Source organism: Thamnophis elegans, chromosome 1, assembly GCF_009769535.1.
Source record: "Thamnophis elegans isolate rThaEle1 chromosome 1, rThaEle1.pri, whole genome shotgun sequence".
Classification (NCBI taxonomy): domain Eukaryota; kingdom Metazoa; phylum Chordata; class Lepidosauria; order Squamata; family Colubridae; genus Thamnophis; species Thamnophis elegans.
The window spans coordinates 178,124,160-178,146,351 of NC_045541.1; the positions used below are offsets into that span (position 1 = coordinate 178,124,160).

At 47.1% G+C, this 22,192-nt stretch overlaps 1 protein-coding gene across 7 annotated transcripts in view; it reads left to right on the forward strand.

The window, feature by feature from the left end:
* The window catches only part of PTPRS (protein tyrosine phosphatase receptor type S), a 253,282-nt gene that overhangs the window by 86,043 nt on the left and 145,047 nt on the right, over nt 1–22,192 (forward strand). For all 7 annotated transcript variants that reach the window (XM_032228406.1, XM_032228699.1, XM_032228565.1 and 4 more), the window contains exon 5: nt 7,490–7,678. In XM_032228406.1, the coding sequence (XP_032084297.1) occupies nt 7,490–7,678 (189 nt within the window). The remainder of the gene's footprint in view (nt 1–7,489; nt 7,679–22,192) is intronic.

Consider the following 22,192-nt stretch of genomic DNA (forward strand, 5'->3'; position numbering starts at 1 on the left):
GGGGAGGGTTGTCTCCTGATAACCACGCTTTGACAAGCCCTGGATCGGCACGCAAGCCAGATGGCACGCCTAGTTTATCCGCAGAGGGATCCCGGCAAGTGTGCAAGGCCCGCTCGTTGCCGCTCCGCTGGCATTGGCAAACAGGCGAGTGTCAGCCAAGCAGGGACCGCTTGACAAGAGGACGCTGCCCCAACCAGCTGGTGCCTACTCATTATGCAGCGCCGCCGCGCTGTCGCGCACAGTTTCTCCCCAACACCCATGCTGGGCTCGGAAGGCCTCATTAAGCGGCATGTTAATTGCCGGGGCTTTCTGATTAGCAAATGAGGTTGCCGCTCACCCGAGGCGCGGCGGGACCGAGGAGGAGTCGGATCCCGCTGGCCCGTTGCCAAGACTGGAGGAGTCTCAACAGGAGGTGGCATTCAAATCCTCGCCGACTGCCGACGGTTGGCATTCAGAGAGCTCGGAACAAACAGCGTGGCCCGGAGGCGTGCGGGGACAGCAACAGGGATTTGCCACAGAGAAGGCAACGGAGTGTAAATGGCAGCCAGTCTCAGCCCTGGTGTATCCTCTGTGCCCATTGGCACGTAAGTTTCCAGCACTCCAGAGCTTCCGATACAGGTCTGAAAGTCATTAAACCAAGGAACGCAGTCACGTTGCCTCTTGAGTACATTACAGCTTCAACATACAACCGTAATGAATCCTGCCCATTACAGTCGTAAGTCCCAATGGTGGTTATTTTACAGTTGTTGCTTTAAAACTCAAGGCCCGCAGTCCGGATTTGGACCACGGAGGGTTGAAATCTAGTCCACGGTCCCAGCCTGGAAATAACAAATAATAATAGTAATGCCTGTGCTAGCCAAAACAGGGCCAGCTGGGTGTTTGTGTGTGTGTGTGTGTTTTTGAGACCCATTGTCAGCCTGGGCAGCTTCCTGAAGCATTGTGCTGGCCAAAGGGTGCCCGGGTGTGTGTGTGGCCCCCCCTCCCCACGCCACATTTTGGCCAGCATAGTGCTGCAGGGGCTTGTCCAGGCCAAAATTCAGCTGCAAAGACACCCCCCCCCCCACAAACACACTCTTCTCCTCCCGCCTGGCTGTCCCATGGAGGAGAACAACAATTGCTAATCCGCCCCTCGAAGAAATCCAGCTTGACCTCCCTGCTCTATAACATTTCAGAGGAGAGAAGGAGAGAAGAAAGGAGGGAAGGAAGGAGGGAATGTAGGAGAGAAGGAAGGGGGGAAGGAAGGAGGAAAGGAAGGGGGAAGGAAGGAGAGAAGGAGAAAAGAAAGGAGAGAAGGAAGGAAGGAAGGAGGGAAGGAGAGAAGGCGGGAAGGGGAAGGAGGGAGGGAAGGAAGGAGGGAAGGAAGGGGAGTAGGAGAGAAGAAACGAGGGAAGGAAAGAGGGAGGGAGGGAAGAAGAAGTAGGACCGTTGTAAGATAAGATGGATCTATGGGATGTTAAAAAAGCAATCTTCAAGTATATTGTCAACTGTAGGGAAAATTGTTATAAATACATATTATTAATAACAGTTATGAGATCATATGATTGTGAATCATTCGGAGGCACGGGATAAAATACCATCAATATGCGGACGATACGCAATTGTATCTGTCCGCCCCGTGCCAACTCAATGAAGCGGTGGACGTGATGAACCAGGGTTTGGAGGCCGTTAAGAACTGGATGAGTGCTAACAAACTGGTACTCAACCCGGATAAGACCGAGTGGCTGTTGTGCTTCCCCCCCAATAATTTGGCTAATACACCAACGCTTAGGCTGGGGGGTCAAATTTTATACCCCTCAGATAGGGTCCGCAACTTAGGAGTCCTCCTGGATCCACAGCTGACTTTTGATCACCAGCTGTCGGCTGTGACCAGGGGGGCATTTGCCCAGGTTCGCCTGGTCCGCCAGTTGCGGCCCTACCTAGACCGGGGGGCTCTCACAACAGTCACTCGAGCCCTTGTGATCTCTAGACTGGAATACTGCAATGGGCTCTACATGGGGTTGCCCCTGAGGTGCATCCGGCGACTACAGCTAGTCCAAAATGCAGCCGCGCGAGTGATAGTGGGCGCACCGCGGTTCGCCCACGTTACACCTGTCCTCCGCGAGCTGCACTGGCTACCTGTTGGTCTCCGGGTGCGCTTCAGGATACTGATGACCATCTTTAAAGCACTCCATGGTAGTGGATCTGGGTACTTGAGAGACCGCCTTCTGCCGATTACCTCCCTAAATCGACCAATTAGATCGCACAGATTGGGCCTCCTCCGAATCCCATCTGCCAGTCAATGTCGACTGGCGACCACACGGAGGAGAGCCTTTTCTGTTGCTGCCCCGACCCTGTGGAACGAGCTCCCCATGGAGATCCGTACCCTCACCACTATCCAGACCTTCCGCGCAGCCCTCAAGATCTGGCTCTCCCAGCAGGCCTGGAGATAGGTTCCAATTACCCGCCCGAGTGTTTGATTGCTGAATGAAAGTTGTGTTTTATTATTTTTTCTTTGTGCACATATTGTTTGTTTCTGACCTTGCACCCCCCTCCCCTGTGGTTGTAAGCCGCCCTGAGTCCCCTCAGGGAAAAGGGCGGCATATAAATCCCAATAAACCTGAAACCTGAACCTGAATGTATATATGAAGTTGATAAAATTAAAATAAAATAAAAAAAACATTTCAGATACGGGACTGTTTAGAGCAGGAGTGTCAAACCTGATTTCATTCAGGGCCTCATCAGGGTTGTGTTTGACCTCGTTAAGAGGGGGGGCGCAGGGGGACTGTGGGCGTGTCGGGGGCGCCTGCGCTCTGCCAGCGAAAACGGGCTCCTGAGCTCCGTTTTCAGCTGCAACGGCCTCCTGCCACCCAACGGAAACAGAGCTCTGGATCTGGCCCCCCCGGGCCTTGAGTTCGAAACCCCTGGTCTACAGTCTAGACTCTTTAAAAAATCCAGTGATGGAGCCCCCACGACTTCTGGTGGCAACTTCTGTTCCACTGGTTAATTGTCCTCGCTGTCAGGAAGTTTCTCCTTAATTCCAGGTTCCTTCTCTCCTTGATTAGTTTCCACCCATTGTTTCTTGTCTTGCCTTTTGGTGCTTTGGAGAATAATTTGATTTCCCCCCCCCCCCTCTTCTTTATGGCTGCCCCTCAAACACTGGAATGCTGCTATCATGTCCCTCCCTAGTCCTCCTTATCTCTAGACTAGCCAAACACAAAATCTTCTTCATGTGTTTTTAGCCTCCAGGCCTTTGATCATCTTAGTTCTCTTCTCTGAACTTCTTCCAAAGTCTAAACCATCTTTTTTTGGTAGCTTGGTGGCCAAAATGGGTTGCAGTTATTCCAGGTGTGGCCTTTACTAGGGTTTTATAAAGCGGTAGTAGTACTTCATGTGATTCGTGGCACGACAAAACCGCGCTCCACTAAAGCGCGCCCGATTAAACCGCGTCGCTGACGTCATCAGCAGCGCGAAAACAGCGACCACGGAGAAAAAAGGGCGCTTTAAAAAGCGCTTTGAAAGCAAGCTGATTCAAGTTAAGGTAAGGGTTAGAGTTAGGGTTAGGTTAAGGGTTAGGGTTAGGTTTAGGGTTAGGTTAAGGGTTAGGGTTAGGTTTAGGGTTAGGTTAAGGGTTAGGATTAGGTTTAGGGTTAGGTTAAGGGTTAGGTTTAGGGTTAGCGTTAGGTTTAGGGTTAGGTTTAGGGTTAGGTTAAGGGTTAGATTTAGGGTTAGGTTTAGGGGGGTTAGGTTTAGGGTTAGGGGTTAATTTTAGCTTTAGCGTTCACAGCGTGCTTTTTTCATCGCGCTGTGATGACGTCAGCTACGCGGTTTCGTCGAGCGTGCTTTAGTCGAACGCGGTTTTGTGGTGGAACCCATGTGATTAGCAGCGCCCGCGTCCATCGTACATGTCCATTGGACGTACATCCGAGCGGCACCCATCTTCCCCCATCCTATGGGACTGGAAAGGATTGTGGGGGTGTGTGTCAATTTTACAATCAGGTGCTTTGCTTTCCTGAATGCTGCTCACCGCCCCCCTCCTCGCAGGCTGCAGCCGTGTTTTGCAGAGGCAATAAATCCTAAGCGGAGGCATGCGTTTGGGACTGCAGGATCTGGAATTTAATTTAGGGGCGTTTGCAAACCGCTGGTGTTTTCCTTCCATCGAAACCTGCTCTCCGCATTTTCGTTTCATGCGCCAAAGGAGACCCATCGACCTGTTTGTGGTATCTTCGTTTAAAAAAAAACAACAGAGACGATGCCAGTTCTTAAGCAAAACGTTCATTTGTTCCAAAGTCCGCGACTTTAATTAGAAAGGGTGGAGGGCGTTATTTTGTCTGTGGGTCAGAGCTGAAGAAGCTTCTTGGATGAGAAGCGAAACGTCTTCAAAAGAAAAACAAGAAAAGTCCTGTAGTCTCTTGAAAAAAACGAACACCTGCTTACTGAGAGCCCTTGACTTATGGCACGACTTAACGACCGTAATTCTTGAACCTGAGAATTACGGTCGTTAAGTCGTGCCAATCGTTAAGGGGGGGCCTTTATGTGAATGACTCGATTTTATGACATTTTTGAGGCGGTCATTAAGTGAATCGCCATGGTTGCCAAGTGAATCTGAAGCTGTTAAGTGAACTCATTGACCTCAATGGGGAGATTTTGTTGGAAATAAATGGTTTTCAGCAAGATAGATGACAGATAGATAGAATACAATACAATACAATTTCTTTTGAAGATGGGAACCACATCAGTTCTTTTCCAGTCCTCTGGTAGTTCCCCGGTGCTCCAGCATCTCTGAAAGAGATAGTTCAGTGGTTCTGAGATCTCGTCTGCCAGTTCCTTCAGAACCCTGGGGTGTAATCCTTCCGGTCCTGGTGATTTGAACTCGTCTAGGGTAGACAGGTGCTCACTTACCATTTTCTTCCCTATTTCAACTTGTGTTTTCTAATCTGATTTTTGTGGTGCTGTTTTTGATAGGTTGGACTATTTTATCCTTTTGTGTAAAGACAGATGCAAAACATGAGTTAAATAGTTCTGCTTTCTCCCTGTTGCTTAGATAGATAGATAGATAGGCAGGCAGACTGGCAGACTGACAGATGACAGATGATAGGTAGATGAATAGATAGATGAATGGATGGACAGATGATAGATAGATAGATAGATAGATAGATAGATAGATAGATAGATAGACAGACAGACAGACAGACAGACAGACAGACAGACAATAGATGGATAGATAGAGAGACAGACAGATGATGGATGGAGGGATGGATGAATGAATGGATGTTTGGATGGACAGATGATAAATAGACAGACAGACAAGACAGACAGACGATGGATGGTTGGATGGACAGACATGATAAATAGATAGATAAACAGACGCAGACAAGACAGACAGACGATGGATGGATGGATAGAGAGATAGAGAGATAGAGAGATAGAGAGACAGACAGATGATACATGGATGGATGAATGGACAGATGGTAGATAGATAGATAGATAGAGAGAGAGAGAGAGAGAGAGAGAGAGAGAGATAGACAGATGATACATGGATGGATGAATTGATGGACATATAGATGATAGATAGATAGATAGACAGACAGACAGATGATACATGGATGGATGAATGGACGGACAGATACATGATAGATAGATAGATAAATAGATAGCTAGACAGATGATACATGGATGGATGAATGGACGAACAAATAGATGATAGATAGATAGACAGACGATACATGGATGGATGGATGGATGGATGGATGGATGGATGGACGGACGGACAGATAGATGATAGATAGATAGATAGATAGATAGATAGATAGATAGATAGATAGATAGATAGATAGATAGATAGATAGATAGATAGATAGATAGATAGATGATAGATAGATAGATGATAATATTATTGAGGCATTGTTATGGCCCTCCAGCAAAGCTGACAGCAGACTGGAACAGTGAGGAGGTTGGGGAGGAACCTGGGCCAGTCCTGGAGTCTGGGGAAGGCTCTGATGAAGGCTCTGCGTTGGAGGCAGAGAAGGGGGCCAGGGCCGTCCGACAGTTATCAGCTGCCTTCAGAGTCAGACATCAGTGAGGCAGAAGAACAGCTGGAGCCTGTTCCCAGTGTGCGCATGCGCAGAGTTGCTAGATGAAGGGAGCGGCTAAAGAACAGGGGTCGACTTGGGAGTAAGGCCAAATGATGAATGGCCCCTCCCAGAGGGAATAAAAGAGGAGCGAAAGGGGAAATGGAGTTTGCAGGAGACAATTAGTTGGTTTAATTGGTTCGTGACTCTCCGAGGCTCCTTGCCAAGTTCTGCAGATATCAGCCTGGCAGCTCTCCAAGCCAGATAAGGTCTGTGACTGTAAATCCTCCCTTGAAAGACTTGGCTGGATGTGAATGAGCGGAATTCACAGTCAATTAACAAAAGTGGGGTTTGTCGGGACCAAGAGTTTTCTTCATGCTCTTGGGAAGCCTGGATCAGAACAGGCATAACACTAATATATATATAGTCCTTGACTTACAACCATTTGTTTAGTGACCGTTTGAAGTTACAACCACACTAAAAGAATGACTTACAACCTATCCTGCAGTCACGACTGTTGCAACTTCCCCGTGGTCATGTGGTCAAAATTCAGATGCACATTTATCATGGTTGTGTCATCCTAGAGTCACATGACCTCCGTTTGCGACCTTTCCAACCAGCTTCCGACGAGCAAATCAGTGGGGGGAAGGCAGATTTGCTTAGCAACAGCATGATTCACTTAACAACAGCTGTCATTTGTTTATCCACCGTGGCAAAATATATATAAAATAGAGTGTGACTCATTTAACAACTACCTTGCTTAGTAACAGAAATGCTGGTCCCAAATTGACGTCATAGGTTGAGGACTAGATCACATTCAGGGTTGATCTCTGAGCTTGGTTGGTCATATGGTGGGGAGTTTGTCCTGTGTTTATAAACAGCAACTTGCCCTGTGAGTGTTAGTGGGGTGTGGTTTCTCCTTGGCACAGGTTGTCCTTGACTTACAACAGTTCATTTAGTGACCGTTTGAAGATACAACAGCATTGAAAAAAAGTGACATGACTGTTTTTCACACTTACGACCATTGCAGCATCCCCATGGTCATGCGATGACAACTCAAATGTTTGGAAACTGACTCATATTTATGACGGTTGCAGGGTCCCAATGTCATATGATCCCCTTTTGCGACCTTCTGACAAACAAAGGGAATGGGAAAGCCAGATTCCTTAACAATTGTGTTACTAATTTAAGAACTGCCGTGATTCCCTTAACAACTGTGGTATGAAAGGTCACAAAATGGGGCAAAACTCACTTCACAACTGTCTCTCTTAGCAACACAAATCGTGGACACAATTGTGATTGCAAATCGAGAACGACCTGTAATTTACCTCTGTGGCAGCCAACACAGAGATAAGCAGGGATTGGCCCCAGACAAACAATGCTCTCTGCTTTGATACATCCAAGGATTCTAACCCTTTCTCTTCTTTGCTGGCTTTTAACAGAGGACCAGTTGCCTCCTGGATTCCCGGTCATTGACATGGGCCCTCAGCTGAAGGTGGTTGAACGTACGCGGACAGCTACGATGCTTTGTGCGGCCAGCGGGAATCCAGATCCAGAGATCACCTGGTTTAAGGATTTCTTACCTGTTGACCCCAGTGCTAGCAATGGACGAATCAAGCAACTAAGATCTGGTAAGGTATACAGGATGTTTCCGGTCCTTTCTTTCTCTCTGTTGGGTTGACGTTCTCTTTTTTTGACTGACAAATTTGTATCGGTTTATCAAAGTACAAAATACCAAAAAAAAAAAAAAAAAAGGAAAGTAATGGGAAAGGAAGGAAGGAAAAAGGGAAGAGAAATATGTGTCGGGTAAAACGGAAATGACCAAAAAAAATAGCATTGAGTTCCGACTCTTTTTAACACAGTAGAATAAGGTAATAACTTTTTACTTTTGCACAATAATTACATTACTATCAATTTCTATCTAATGAGCAAAACCCAAAATCGAAGATTCATTTTTTCCCCACCTCAAGCACAAAGTCCAGAAGTGGTTTCCAAGCAAGTGTTGTGGGATATTTTTTTTAACGCATGATCGTTTATTACTGTGGACGTAGATGGATCATTCCTGAAGCCTCATCATTCTGATGCACACTCACTTTTCTTGCGGGGATTAAACCTCAGGGGTGGGATTGAACAATTTTAGCAACCGGTTCTCTGCCCAGTTGCTGAGTGGGCGTGGGCTACTCGGCCTTCTGTACCATCTTTGAGCCTCCGGGAGGGCGAAAATGACCTCCCCAAGGCTCCGGAGGACCGTTTCTGGACTTCCGGTACTGCCAGTAGGCCCGTTTTTCGCCCTCCCAGCGCCTCAGAGCCGACACTGCACTTACCTGGCATGATAAATGGGCTGCGTGGAGACTCCTGGGAGGGGTGGGGTGGGTGGGGCATGGCCAGCCAGTCCTTGTAAGTACCGGTTTGGCGAACCAGATTAAAATTAACATCCGGTTTGCCCGAACCGACTGAATCCCACCCCTGATTAAACCCCTTTTTTTTGTGAGTGTTGGAATTTCCTTTGAGATTACAGCAAAGTATGTGTCCTCTCTACTTAAATGTCCTTGTTTGTATTTTTATTTTTATTTTTACTGACAATGAGATCAGCTTTGACTTCCTATAAAGGGGGGGGGGAAGCTGAATTAACTTCAAATCGGCCTCCAACATCAAAGAGGAGAAATGGTCGTTCATGAATCCAAATTTCATAAACACAAGTTGCTGGCTTTCCTTTGTGTGAGAACAGGCCTCACTTTTACGACCGGCAAGATTGCCTCAATCTTATTATCTGTTTTCTTACCAGCTCTTTAATTAAAGAGAAAGCTGCGAAGCAAAGCACCAGCCCCGCCATGTCGTTTTCGTCTCCAGAAATGCCTTGGAGATGAATCTGAGCTCAGTTTTAGCATGTTTGCAAAGTTAAAAAAAAACTTCAGGCGCGTGCAATTTAAGGGGTTGCTTAGGAACTGGGCTTGTTTTTGTGGAGAAATAAGAGTTTGAGATCCTGGAGATGTGATTATTTTGTCCGGGGCAAGACGGAAGGGTGCGAAAGAAACTCTAGAAATCCTGACTTGATTTTCTTAGCAGCGTTTTTCAAGCTTGACTATTTGAAGACGTGTGAACTTCAACTCCCAGAATTCTCCAGCCAGCCATGTTGGCTGGGGAATTCTGGGAATTGAAGTCTACACGTCTTCCAATGGCTGGCTGAGGAATTCTGGGAATTGAAGTCCACATGTCTTCCAATGGCTGGCTGGGGAATTCTGGGAATTGAAGTCCACACGTCTTCCAATGTCTGGCTGGGGAATTCTGGGAATTGAAGTCCACACATCTTCCAATGGCTGGCTGAGGAATTCTGGGAATTGAAGTCCACACATCTTCCAATGGCTGGCTGGGGAATTCTGGGAATTGAAGTCCACACGTCTTCCAATGTCTGGCTGGGGAATTCTGGGAATTGAAGTCCACACGTCTTCCAATGGCCTACCGTGAGGAATGCTGGTTTAAGGATAACAAAGCACAAAAAAACATTTGAACAAGGTTTCAAGAATCTTTCCGTCTACGTGTAAAATAATTTTTCTAGAATCCACGGGGGGGTCTCTGTCTTAATGTGAACGTTTCTTGAAAGGCTGACACCCCAAACTCTAAATTTATAAGCATAAAAAAATGCGCCCAAAAGGAGTTTAAACAGCCATCATCTTCGGCAGATCTTCCAAGTTTTGCTGAAATGAGGATCACACTAACGTTCTTTAATAATAAGATTATTATTAGATAACATCCACCGTAGGAGTCCTGATGCTTTTAAAAAAAGCAAACTAGTTGCGGTTTCTGGGTGTACCCAAAAGTGTTTGTGTATGTGTGTGAATGTGAATGTTCACGGACAAATGTGCCAACATGGCTCTCTTCATAAATTGGAACTTTGAGGAATACTTTGCCTTGGACTCTGATTTGCTTTTGGATGCTATTTGGAACTCTGACATTAACCCAAATCTGAAGACTTCCCAGTTTTCCCACCCAGTTGAAAATTCAAGATTTAGGCCTGCCACATTTTTATTATTCTACTATGCATTTTCTATTTGTGGGAAACGGGGGGGGGGGGGATTGTATGGAGTTAGATGATATGTAGCCAAAACAAAATTCTTTCCAGAAAACCAAGGTCATCTTTTGTCTTTCTACCTCTGCACCTGTCCGGAACTGGATGGGTGGAAGCTGCCAGCATGGCAGTGGGAGATTGGACCATGGGATGGACTTGTGGGTGTGGGAGCAAGATCTTGAACTTTCAACTGAGTAGGACTGCACAATGAATCTTGCATTGCTACCGAGCAGAAGAAATTCAAGGTGTATATCTGTAATACAGGTAGTCCTCAACTTATGACCAGAACTGAGCCCAAGATTTATGTTGCTAAGTGAGAAATTTGTTGTGAGTTTTGTCCCTCTTAACATTTTAAAGTTATTTTACCACTTTATTAAGCCTTGGTAAGTCCACACTTGGAATACTGCATTCAGTTTTGGTCGCCACGATGTAGAAAAGATGTGGAGACTCTAGAAAGAGTGCAGAGAAGAGCAACAAAGATGATTAGGGGACTGGAGGCTAAAACATATGAAGAACGGTTGCAGGAACTGGGTCTGTCTAGTTTAATAGAAAGAAGGACCAGGGGAGACATGATAGCGGTCTTCCAAAATCTCCCGGGGTTGCCACAAAGAAGGGGGGGTCAAACTATTCTCCAAGGCACCTGAGGGTAGAACAAGAAGCAATGGGTGGAAACTAATCCAGGAGAGAAGCAACTTAGAACCGAGGAGAAACTTCCTAATATTGAGGGCAATTAATCAGTGGAACAATTTCCCTCCAGGGGTTGTGAATGCTCCAACACTGGAAGTTTTAAAGAAGATGTTGGATAGCCATTTGTCTGAAGTGGTTTAGGGTTTCCTGCCTAAGCAAGGGGTTGGACTAGAAGACCTCCAAGGTCCCTTCCAACTCTGCCATTGTATTCTAAGTGAATCACTGCAGTTGTTAAATTAGTGACCCGGTTGTTAAGTGAATCTGGCTTTCCTCGTTGACATTGGGATCATGTGACACTGCAACGTCATAAATGTGAGTCGGTTGTGATGCCTCTGAATCCCATAATCATGAGATGCTGCAACGGTCATACGTTTGAAGAATGGTCATAGGTCACTTTTTTCAGTGCTGTTGTAACTTTGAACGGTCACTAAGCGAACTCTTGTAAGTTGAGGGCTACCTGTACACTGTAAATGAGTTCCACACTCTTTTTTTTCCCTTTCCCTCTGGGCAAAATTTTTATGGAAGGGAGCTATGAAATTCAGCCTTCCCTAACCTAGTTTGTCGGATTGTGACTGCCAGGGTTTTAGGAGAGTAAGCCGAACAGCCTGGGGGATTGTGGGATATGCCACCCTATCGGAACAAGGCATTGTGGGAATTGCGGTGCCAACACACTTGAGAGTTAGAACCGACAGGCCTGACTGTTCCCAAACTACAGTCCCCAAGATCCTTAGAGTGACATGTGTTGCAATGAATGCAGTCGAGAAAACGTACATTGGTGTCTGCAGATACAGAACAATTTCTCAATCTCACACTTGAAATGTGATGTCCACCCCATGTGGAACTGAAGCAGTGTTCTGACCCAGGCTTCCCAAAAGCACAAAGCCGACTCCTCGTCCCGATAAAACCCCTTTTATTTAGTTTAAAGAGAATTCCGCTCCAGCAAAGTCCCGGCCAGGAGTCTTTCTAGAGATTTCACAACTACAGGCCTTGATCAGGCTTGGAGAGCAGCCAGGCTTGGCAAGAAGTCAGGAACAGATCTTCACCCTAAGGAATTGAACTAATTGCTTCCTGCAAATTCCACTCCCCTTTCGCTCCCCTTTTATTCCCTCTGGGAGGGGCCATTCACTGTCCACCTGTGGCTTTACTACCAAGTCGGCCCTTGTTCCTTAGCTGTTCCCTTCTCCTGGCAGCTCTGCATATGCGCACACTGGGAATAGGCTCCACAAAAAGTCTCTCTCACCGCAGGCTAACAGGTCTGTCCAACAGGGAGATGAATAGTTGCCACATCTATTCATCTCCACCTCCTGCCTTTTACCCCAGAGCTAGGGTGGGGCTTCACTAGCAGTGGTGGCTGTTCCGTGCCAAAGACCGGCCCATAGATTTCCATTGCTCTCCTCTCTTCTGCCTTCTTCGCATCCGCCCGTCAGGCACTGGGCCCAGCTGTTCCTCCTCTTCCTCATCAACCACCTCCAGACCTGGGGACTCTCCATCTGAAGGCTAACTGGCAGCCCAGATTCCGCCTCTGTCTCGCTTTCTGACAGCTCCATTCCCTCTTCCCTCTCGGAGCACTCGGGTTAGCAGTTAGCAGTTAGGCTTATATACCGCCTCATAGGGCTTTCAGCCCTCTCTAAGCGGTTTACAGAGTCAGCATATTGCCCCCAACAACAATCCGGGTCCTCATTTTACCCACCTCGGAAGGATGGAAGGCTGAGTCAACCCTGAGCCGGTGAGATTTGAACCGCTGAACTGCAGAACTGCAGTCAGCTGAAGTAGCCTGCAGTGCTGCATTTAACCACTGCGCCACCTTGGCTCAGGTGGCCTTGGTGGTGGCCCTGACTCCCACGCTGCCTTCTCCACCTCCTCTGATTTGGCTGCTGGAGGGGCCTCGGGTCGACAGGCCACGACAACCACACTCCCACTGTCAGGGTTCCAAATAGCATCCAAAACTAAATCAGAGTCCCAGGCAAAGTATTCCTCAAAGTTCCAATTTATTAAGGGAGCCATGTTGGCACATCTGGGGAAACCCAAATCTGAAAGCTTCCCGGTTTTCCCCACACAGTTGCAACTTTGCAACTTTAATAAAATTTGTATGCCGCCCACTCCCTAGGGACTCTGAAAATTCAAGATCTTGCCCCCACACCCACAAGTCCATCCCATGGTCCAATCTCCCACTGCCACGCTGGCAGTTTCCACCCATCCAGTTCCGGTCAGGTGCAGAGGTGCAAAGACAAAGGATGACCTTGGCTTTCTGGAAAGAATGTTGTTATGGCTACATATCATCTAACGCCGTACAATTCCCCCCTCCCATTTTCCCACAATAGAGAATGCACAGCAGAATAATAGAAAGGGTAGCAGGAGGCCAAAGACCCCAAAGGTGGCGCAGTGGTTAAATGCAGCACTGCAGGCTACTTCAGCTGACTGTAGTTCTACAGTTCGGCTGTTCAAATCTCACCGGCTCAGGGTTGACTCAGCCTTCCATCCTTCCGAGGTGGGTAAAATGAGGACCCGGATTGTTGTTGGGGGCAATATGCTGACTCTGTAAACCGCTTAGAGAGGGCTGAAAGCCCTATGAAGCGGTATATGTCTAACTGCTATTGCTATTGCAAAGAAATGATGGCTGCAGGCCTGACACACACAAAATACTAGCAGAGCAAGTTATATTATACACACAGGGAGCAACTCCCCACTCCCTCATGCTGATAATGTTCCCTAGTCGGGTAATGAAACATCTACAAGCAAACAGCCAAGCTCAGAGAGCGATGAGGATGCTACAGTCACAGCTCACAATCCGTGGCTTGTGGCATTTTAGCATTGCCTCCATCCATCAAGTAAGGCAGCCGATTTCCACCCTTGCTTTCCGTTCAACGTTCCTTCTCCGGCAGCGCGTCGTCTTTCCCTCTGGCGTCCTGCTTCCGTGTATGCCTGTGTGTGTTTTGTGTCCCCCCCCCCCCCGGTACGGCGTCTGGCGTTCGGTGCCTCTGTGCCTGTTTCCTTTCGGGTGGCTCTTTTGTCCGACGCCGAAGTTTCCTTGATCTTCTTTTAATGCCATTAATAAGGATAACATTGGCTTCCCCATCGGGAGGCGTAGGTAGGAGTTTACTTGTTTGCAGATCAAGCAGGCTCATAAAGAGAGTACATGCCAGGCGAAGCCTCTTCCTTCCATCAAAGGCAAAGATTGAGTAAATTAAATCCGTTTGGCAGAGGCGTTGGGAAGTCTGCAGGGAGAGATGGCCTTCAAAAATAAAATAAAAAAAAAACCCCACCAGATAATTTTGCAATTGATGCAAAGGAATTGCACCTGTAGGTTTTGTCCTCCTGGTTTGATAACATCGCTGGATTGACGGCTCAAATAGAAGCCGGGCTCCATTGAAATAGATGTGTTGTGTTGCCTTGATTCTACACCCGTCTGGTTCCCGAAACTTTCTTCTGGGCATGGCTGCTACCTTTTGAAGCATCACTCCAAAGCTGTGTTTATTGGGGTTTTTTTTTCCCCTTCCCCTCGCTAAGAAAAAAAGAAAGATGTCGTCAAATTCTCTTCATTTGTGTTGAGTTGGGCTGTCAAATCCGCTGCTAATGGTCTCCAGAGGCTGGATAAGAATGTTTTTTAAGTTTCCTTGAAACTCCTAGAATTCTTAAATGAGTGCCATTTCTAGGGGAAGCTGTTATAGGGAGGGAGGAATCAGTGGTGGTTCCTACCGATTAGTATTAGCAATAGCAATAGCAGTTAGACTTATATACCGCTTCATAGGGCTTTCAGCCCTCTCTAAGCGGTTTACAGAGTCAGCATATCGCCCCCAACAATCCGGGTCCTCATTTTACCCACCTCCGAAGGATGGAAGGTTGAGTCAACCCTGAGCCGGTGAGATTTGAACAGCCGAACTGCAGAACTGCAGTCAGCTGAAGTAGCCTGCAGTGCTGCACTCTAACTACTGCGCCACCTCGGCTCTCTATTGGTTGGGTTCGGCCGAACTGGTAGTGGCTTGGGGGCCTGCGTCCCTGGTACCAGCAGCGACCCAGACCTACAACATCCCCGAACTGATTCTCTGGCTGGTGCCATCTTGTTTTTTGCTTCTGCGCATACGCAGAGCAATTTTATTGCACTGCGCATGCACGCACAGGGTGTATCAAGCGTCATGCGACACGCCCACAAGCGAACCGGGCAGTAGTGACTGCCGGAATCCACCCCTGGGAGGGAAGGGAGGAGAAATAGAGGACAAATAAGAAGGAGGAGGAGAGGAAGGAGAAAGAGGAGAAATAGGAAGGAGAAGGAAAGAGAAAAAGAGGACAAATGAGTGGGAGGAAGGAGGAAGGAAAGAGAAATGGGAAGGAGAAGAAAGGAGAAATAGCACAGGAGAAATAGGAAGAAAGAGGAAGGAAGGAGAGAGAGAAATGGAGGGGAGGAAAGGAAGATATAAGGATAGGAAATGAAAGAAGAAGGGAGAAATAGAGGGAAGGAAGGATGGAATGAAAGGAGGAAATCCATCTGACCTTGTAAAGATAAAAGAGATTACAGGTAGTACACTCAGGATAAAAGATATCTCAGGGTCATTATTCCTTCTATTGATGGGGGGAAAGGAGCATCTTGCTTGGGAAAGAAGAGGAACCTACTGTTAACCTTGCTGGAGAAGGAGGAGAAGAAAGAGAGGAGAAGGAAAGAGAAGGAGGAGATGATGATTGATGTGGCAATGCCGGGGACTAGCATAATAGAAGAGAAAGAACTGCAGAAGATCGGAAAGGATCGAGATCTGTACACTGAAATTGAAAATTATAGCATAAACCAGCTGTGGTGATCCAAGTTGTTATCGGCACACTGGGTGCCATCCCCAAAAATCTCGGACAGCCCTTAGAAAACCTGCACATTGACAGAATTTCCATCTGCCTATTACAAAAGGCCAGACTGCTTGGATCCGCACACAGACCCCGCCAACGTATTATTACGGCATCCTCGGCGCTTGGGAACAACTCAGCGGGAACGAAGGGCAACACCACCAGAACCGGCAGCTGTGACTTCGTATTGATGTGGAAGAAGAAGAAGAGGAAGAGGAAGAGGAAAAGGAAGGAAGAAGAGGAAGAGAAGGAAGAAGAGGAGGAGGAAGAGGAAGAACAACAACAAGAACAATAACAAGAATGCAGAGGAGGAGGAGGAAGAAGAAGAAAGAAGAGGAAGAGGAGAAGAGGAGGAAGAATGCAGAGGAGGAAGAAAGAAGAGGAGGAGGAAGAGAAGGAAGAAGAAGAAGAGAAGAGAAGGAAGAAGAAGAAGAGGAGGAGGAAGAAGAGGAAGAAGAACAAGAAGAACAAGAACAAGAACGCAGAGGAGGAGGAGGAAGAAGAAGAGGAGAAGAAGAATGCAGAGAAGGAGGAGGAAGAAAGAAGAGGAGGAAGAAGAAGAAAGAAGAGGAAGAAAAGGAAGAAGAAGAGGAGGAGGAGAAGAGGAGGAAGAAGAAGAACGCAGAGGAGGAGGAGGAGGAGGAGGAGGAAGAAAGAAGAGGAAGGAATGAAGGAAGGAAGGAAAAAGAAGAAGAAGAAGATGATGATGATGATGAAGATGATGAAGAAGATGATGATCATCCAAAGAGACGGGCACCTGCCACATTATACCCCAGACTTAAAAATTATCGATAAGAATGACCAAAAAAAGTCTATATGGTGGAGGTCGTAGTATCTGGAGCCAGCAGAAGAGAAGAACTGGAGATAACAGGAGTCCTTGGTGCTCTCTGACCTTGGCTGTTGACCCAACTAGGTAACATCTTCAAGGCTGGGAGGGAGTGTGGGGTTTGTTCTCTCAAAACCTTGCCAATAGAAATAGAACGTCTGTGTCAAGAGAAAGCAAAGGCAGCCCCAATAGCGATAGGCACCCTGGGTGCAATCCCAAAAACATCTGGAGCATCTGGAGCATCCTTGGCATTGACAAATTCGTCATCGGTCAATTGCATACAGGCAGCTTCGCTTAGGGAAGTTGACATCCTGGGACAAGACTTTCAACACCATCCAACATTCACATCTGCCTCTCCCAGCTCCTTGCAAAGAACTTGATAGGCGGACAAAAATGCCACACCCAGTCTGAACATCTGGTCCAAAAGTAATATTTGATCGGTTTTTGTTTCCCAAACTGCATAAGGTTCCTACAAGTGAGGCAAAGTGTGGAGAATGAAAAGTGTGTGTTGAATGATTATTTTAGCAAAAGCTTGGTTCCCCTCGCACATATGTCCTAGGTGTTCCCGACTCTAGGGGGCGGTGCTCATCTCTGTTTCAAAGCCGAAGAGCCAGCGCTGTCCGAAGACGTCTCCGTGGTCATGTGGCCAGCATGGCTAAGCACCGAAGGCGCATAGAACGTTGTTACCTTCCCACCAAAGTTGGTTTCCTATTTTTCTACTTGCATTTTTACGTGCTTTCGAACTGTTGGGTTGGCAGAAGCTGGGACAAGGAACGGGAGCTCACTCAGTTATGCAGTGCAGTGCTAGGAATTCAAACCGCCGAATTGCCGGCCTTTCTAATCGACAAGCTCAACGTCTTAGCCACTGAGCCACCGCGTCCCTAATAAAAGCTAACAACTCTTTGCTGAAGGAAGTCAAGGAAAAACTCTTGCAAGACACAAAGTGGACGGCTGAATGTTCAAAAAGAAACACTTGAAAACCGATTTGTAAATTGGAAGAACAAGCCATGTTTAGTCGATACTTGAAGGATGTAGAAAGGAAAGCCCATTAAAGCAGGGGCCTCCGAACTTGGCAACTTTAAGACTTGTGGACTTCAATTCCCAGAACTCCTCAGCCAGCCAACCATGCTGAGTTTTGAATTCTGGGAGTTGAAGTCTTCAAGTTGCTGTGGTTGGAGACCCCTGGATTAAAATGTTCAGGCTGGAAATAGAGCTTGGAGGTCCTCTAGTCCAGCCCCCTGCTCAAGCAGGAGAAGCTACACTATTTCAGATAAGGGACTGTCTAGTCTCTTCTTAAAAACCTAAATTTAACTTCGATAATTCTCGGGAAGGCGTAGGAATTGAAAGTTCCGTTTAGTGACTGAAGTTAACAGCACTGAAGAAAAGGGACGGATGACCGTTTTTCACACTTACGACCGTTGCATTCTCCTGATCAAAATTCAGATGCTTGGCCACTGGCTCATATTTATGACAGTCGCCGTGTCCCAAGGTCACGTGATCACTTTTTGCAACCACCTAACAAACAAACTCAATTGGGAAGCCAAATTCACTTACCCGGCTGACCCACTTAAACAACTACAGTGATTCGCTTAACAACTGTGGCAAGAAAGGTTGTGAACTGGGGCAAAACTCCCTTCACAGGTGTTTTGCTTAGCAATGAAAAGTTTGGGCTCAATTATGATCGTAAGACAAGGTTCTTGACTTTACGTAAGAAAGGAAAGTAAGAACTTGTCCTTATAGTTCCTTGGTTACCAATCTACCACTTAGACTGTGAATCAAATCGTACGTTTCCCATAATACTAACAACCATAAGAGAAAAGATAGGACCAATAGGGATAGAGACCTTGGGTGCAGTGGTACGGGGCTGGCGGTGTCCTCGTACACGCGTGCAGTTCACGCATGCGTTTTAGCGCCTGCGCGATGCTCCAGCTGCTCACGGAGAATCGCGCAGGCGCTGTATGTGCCATGTGCCTGCGTGGAAGCGCAGAAGACTTCAAAGGCCAGTAAGGAGTGCGGGTGGGCGGGTGGGCCCTTTGGCATTCCCGGAAGTTACTTACTTCTGGGTTCACCGACCAACCGGTCCGCGGGGACCGCCACGAACCGGTTGAAATCCACCCCTGCTTGGGTGCAATCTCAAAATATCTTGAGTACCGTCGGCGTTGGAAAAAAAAATCCTCATTGGTCAATTGCAAAAGGCAGCTTGCCTCAAACAGCTGACATCCTGCAAGGATATCTTCCTATTCCAGGAGAAGGACTTGATGGGCAAATAAAAATGCCAAATCCATGTAAACATTGGGCTTGACTGTGTGATGACATCAGTGGTGGGTTTCAAAAAAGTTTCGAACCTACTCTGTGGGTGTGGCCTCCTTTGTGGGAGTTGCTTGCTAGCCATGTGACCTGGTGGGAGTGGTTTGCCGGCCATGTGTTCTCTCTCTCTCTCTCTCCCTCTCTCTCTCTCCTTCCTTTTGTCTCTGTCCCTTTTTCTTTTTTTTCTTTCATCTCTCTCTCACTTTTCTTTCTTTTTTTCTTTCTTTCTTTATTTCTTCCTTTCTTTCTCTTTCTCTGTGTGAGTCTGTGTGTGTGTGCGTGTGTGTGTGTGTGTGTGTGTGTGTGTGTGTGTGTGTCAGTGGTGGGTTTCAAAAATTTTTGGAACCCCTTCTGTAGGGGGGGCCTGCTTTCTGAGTCCACTGGTGGAACCTCTTCTAACCGGTTCAGTAGATTTGACGAACCGGTTCCACCGAACTGGTGCGAACTGGTAGGAACCCACCTCTGGATGACATCAGCATAATAATTACAGCCCAACATGCTCGCTCAGGAATTCTGGGAGCTAAAATCCACCTCTCTTAAAGTTGCCAAGAATACAGTAGAGTGGAATGGAGTGGAATATTGGAATAGAAAAGAAAAGAGCAGAGCAGAACAGAATAACAAAGTTGGAAGGGACCTTGGAGGTCTTCTAGTCTATCCCCCTGCTCAGGCAGGAAACCCTATACCATTTCAGACAAATGATTATCCAACATCTTCTCTAAAACTTCCAGTGTTGGAGCATTTACAACTTCTGGAAGCAAATTGCTCCACTAGTTAATTGTTTTCACTGCCAGGAAATTTCTCCTTAGTTCCAGATTGCTTCTCTCCTTGATTAGTTTCCACCCATTGCTTCTTGTCCTGCCCTCAGGTGCTTTGGAGAATAGCTTGACTCCCTCTTCTTTGTGGCAGCCTCTGAGATATTGGAAGGCTGCTAATTGTTGGAACAGCTTCCCTCCAGAGGTTGTGGGTGCTCCATCACTGAAGGTTTTTAAGAAAAATAACACAATAACAGAGTGAAAAGGGATATTGAAGGTCTTCTAGTCCAACCCCCTGCTCAAATGGTGGTCTCCAATCTCTTAAAAAACCTCCAATGTTGGGGCATTCACAACTTCTGGAGGCAACTTCTGTTCCACTGATTAATTGTTCTCACTGTCAGGTAATTTCCCCTTATTTCTAAGTTGCTTCTCTCCTTGATTAGTTTCCACCCATTGCTTCTTGTCCTGCCTTCAGGTGCTTTGGAGAATACCCTGTTTTCCCTGAAAAATAAGCCCTCCCTGAAAATATTGCAACACAGCAGCAGCCATGAGGTGATCACGCTCACCGCCTCCTGCGCCTCAAAAATAATAAGACCTCCCCGAAAATAAGGCCAAGCGCTTATTTCGGGGGGGGGGTGTCAAAAGAACACGGGGAAACGTGGTAGCTTGACTTCCTCTTCTTTGTGGCAACCCCTGAGATATTGGAAGACTGCTATCATGTCTCCCCCAGTCCTTCTTTTCATTAAACGAGACATACCCAGTTCCAGCCACCGTTCTTTTAAGGTGATCAAGTCCGATTTCAGAGCAGCCATTTTGAATCTCCCCTCTGTCAAGGCTCTATCTTAATTCTTCACTGATATTTTACGCTGACCGGGTCAGATCAGTGTTGAGAGTCAGCACCCCTCACCAGCACCCCGTGCCGGGGTTGCTGGTGATTTATTTTAAGGGAGATTCGGGTTAATGTCGATCACATGGTCCAATCTTTCACTGCCACACTGGCATTTCCACCCATCTAGTTCCGGTCAGGTGCGGAGAGAAAGAATGACCTTGGGCTTCTAGAAAGGAATGTTTTATTTGGACAACAACACATTCCACTCCTTACTATTCCCCCTCCCAATTACCCCACTAATGAAACAGCATAGTAAAATAATAGAGAGCGTGGCAGTGGAAGATAGCAATAGCAATAGCAGTTAGACTTATATACCGCTTCATAGGGCTTTCAGCCCTCTCTAAGCGGTTTACAGAGTCAGCATATCGCCCCCACACAATCTGGGTCCTCATTTCACCCACCTCGGAAGGATGGAAGGCTGAGTCAACCTTGAGCCGGTGAGATTAGAACCGCTGAACTGCAGATAACAGTCAGCTGAAGTGGCCTGCAGTACTGCACCCTAACCACTGCGCCACCATGGGACCATGTGATGGACTTGTGGGTGTGGGGGCAAGATCAGGAACTTTCAACCGGGTGGGGAACCCCAGGAAGCTTTCAGATTTGGGTTTCCACAGATGTGCCAACATGTCTCTCTTAATAAATTGGAAGTTTGCGGAAAGTTCTGCCTTGGACTCCGATTTAATTTTGGATGATATTTGGAACGCTGACAGCCTCCCTCAAAGCAGCGGCCCGCCATCCCTCCCACCTCCTTGAAGAATTCGCCTCGTGGGATTCCTGGAAACGTGCCAGAGAGGCTAACTGGCACCCTGCTTTCTCGCCTGATACGAAATCTGTGGGTTGCGTTGAAGGGTGACTGGAGCTGAATCATTCATTTCTCGTCTCCTACGCTGTTCTCCATGCTCACCTGTGGCATTTTAAACTTGGAGTCCAGCAAGGGTGCGAAAGTTTTCTTTATTTTTTTCCCCCCACCTTCCCTGAGAAAACACAATATAACTAAATCGCTCCCCTTTTCAAACGGATCCTTTCCCTGTCTGCCCAGTGCTGAATTCAATTCCAACTGGCAATCCTAAACCAGAAGGATCAGAATAAACCTGGAAGGGACCTTGGAGGTCTTCTAGTCCAACCCCCTGCCTAGGCAGGAAACCCTACACAGTTTCAGATAAATGGTTGTCCAATCTCTTCTTAAAAACATCCAGTTGTTGGAGCATTCACAACTTCTGGTTAATTCTTCTTACTATTAGGAAATTCCTCCTTATTTCTAAGTTGCTTCTCTCCTTGATTAGTTTCCATCCGTTGCTTCGTGTCCTGCCTTCAGGGGCTTTGGGAAATATATTGACCCCCTCAACTTTGTGGCAGCCCCTCAAATCCTGGAATGCTGCTATCATGTCCCCCCTGGTCCTTCTTTTTTCTAGACTGGCCAAATCGTTCTTTATATGTTTACTCTCCGGGCCTTTAATCGTCTTAGTTGCTCTACTCTGCACTTTTTGCAAAGTCTCAACATAGCAGTAAGCAATAGCAGTTAGACTTATATACCGCTTCATAGGGCTTTCAGCCCCCTCTAAGCGGTTTACAGAGTCAGCATATTGCCCCCAACAACAATCCGGGTCCTCATTTTACCCACCTCGGAAGGATGGAAGGCTGAGTCAACCTTGAGCCGGTGAGATTTGAACCGCAGAACTGCAGAACTGCAGTCAGCTGAAGTGGCCTGCAGTGCTGCATTTAACCACTGTGCCACCTCGGCTCTTTTTTGCAAAGTGGTGACCAAAACTGGATAGGTTATTCCAGGTGTGG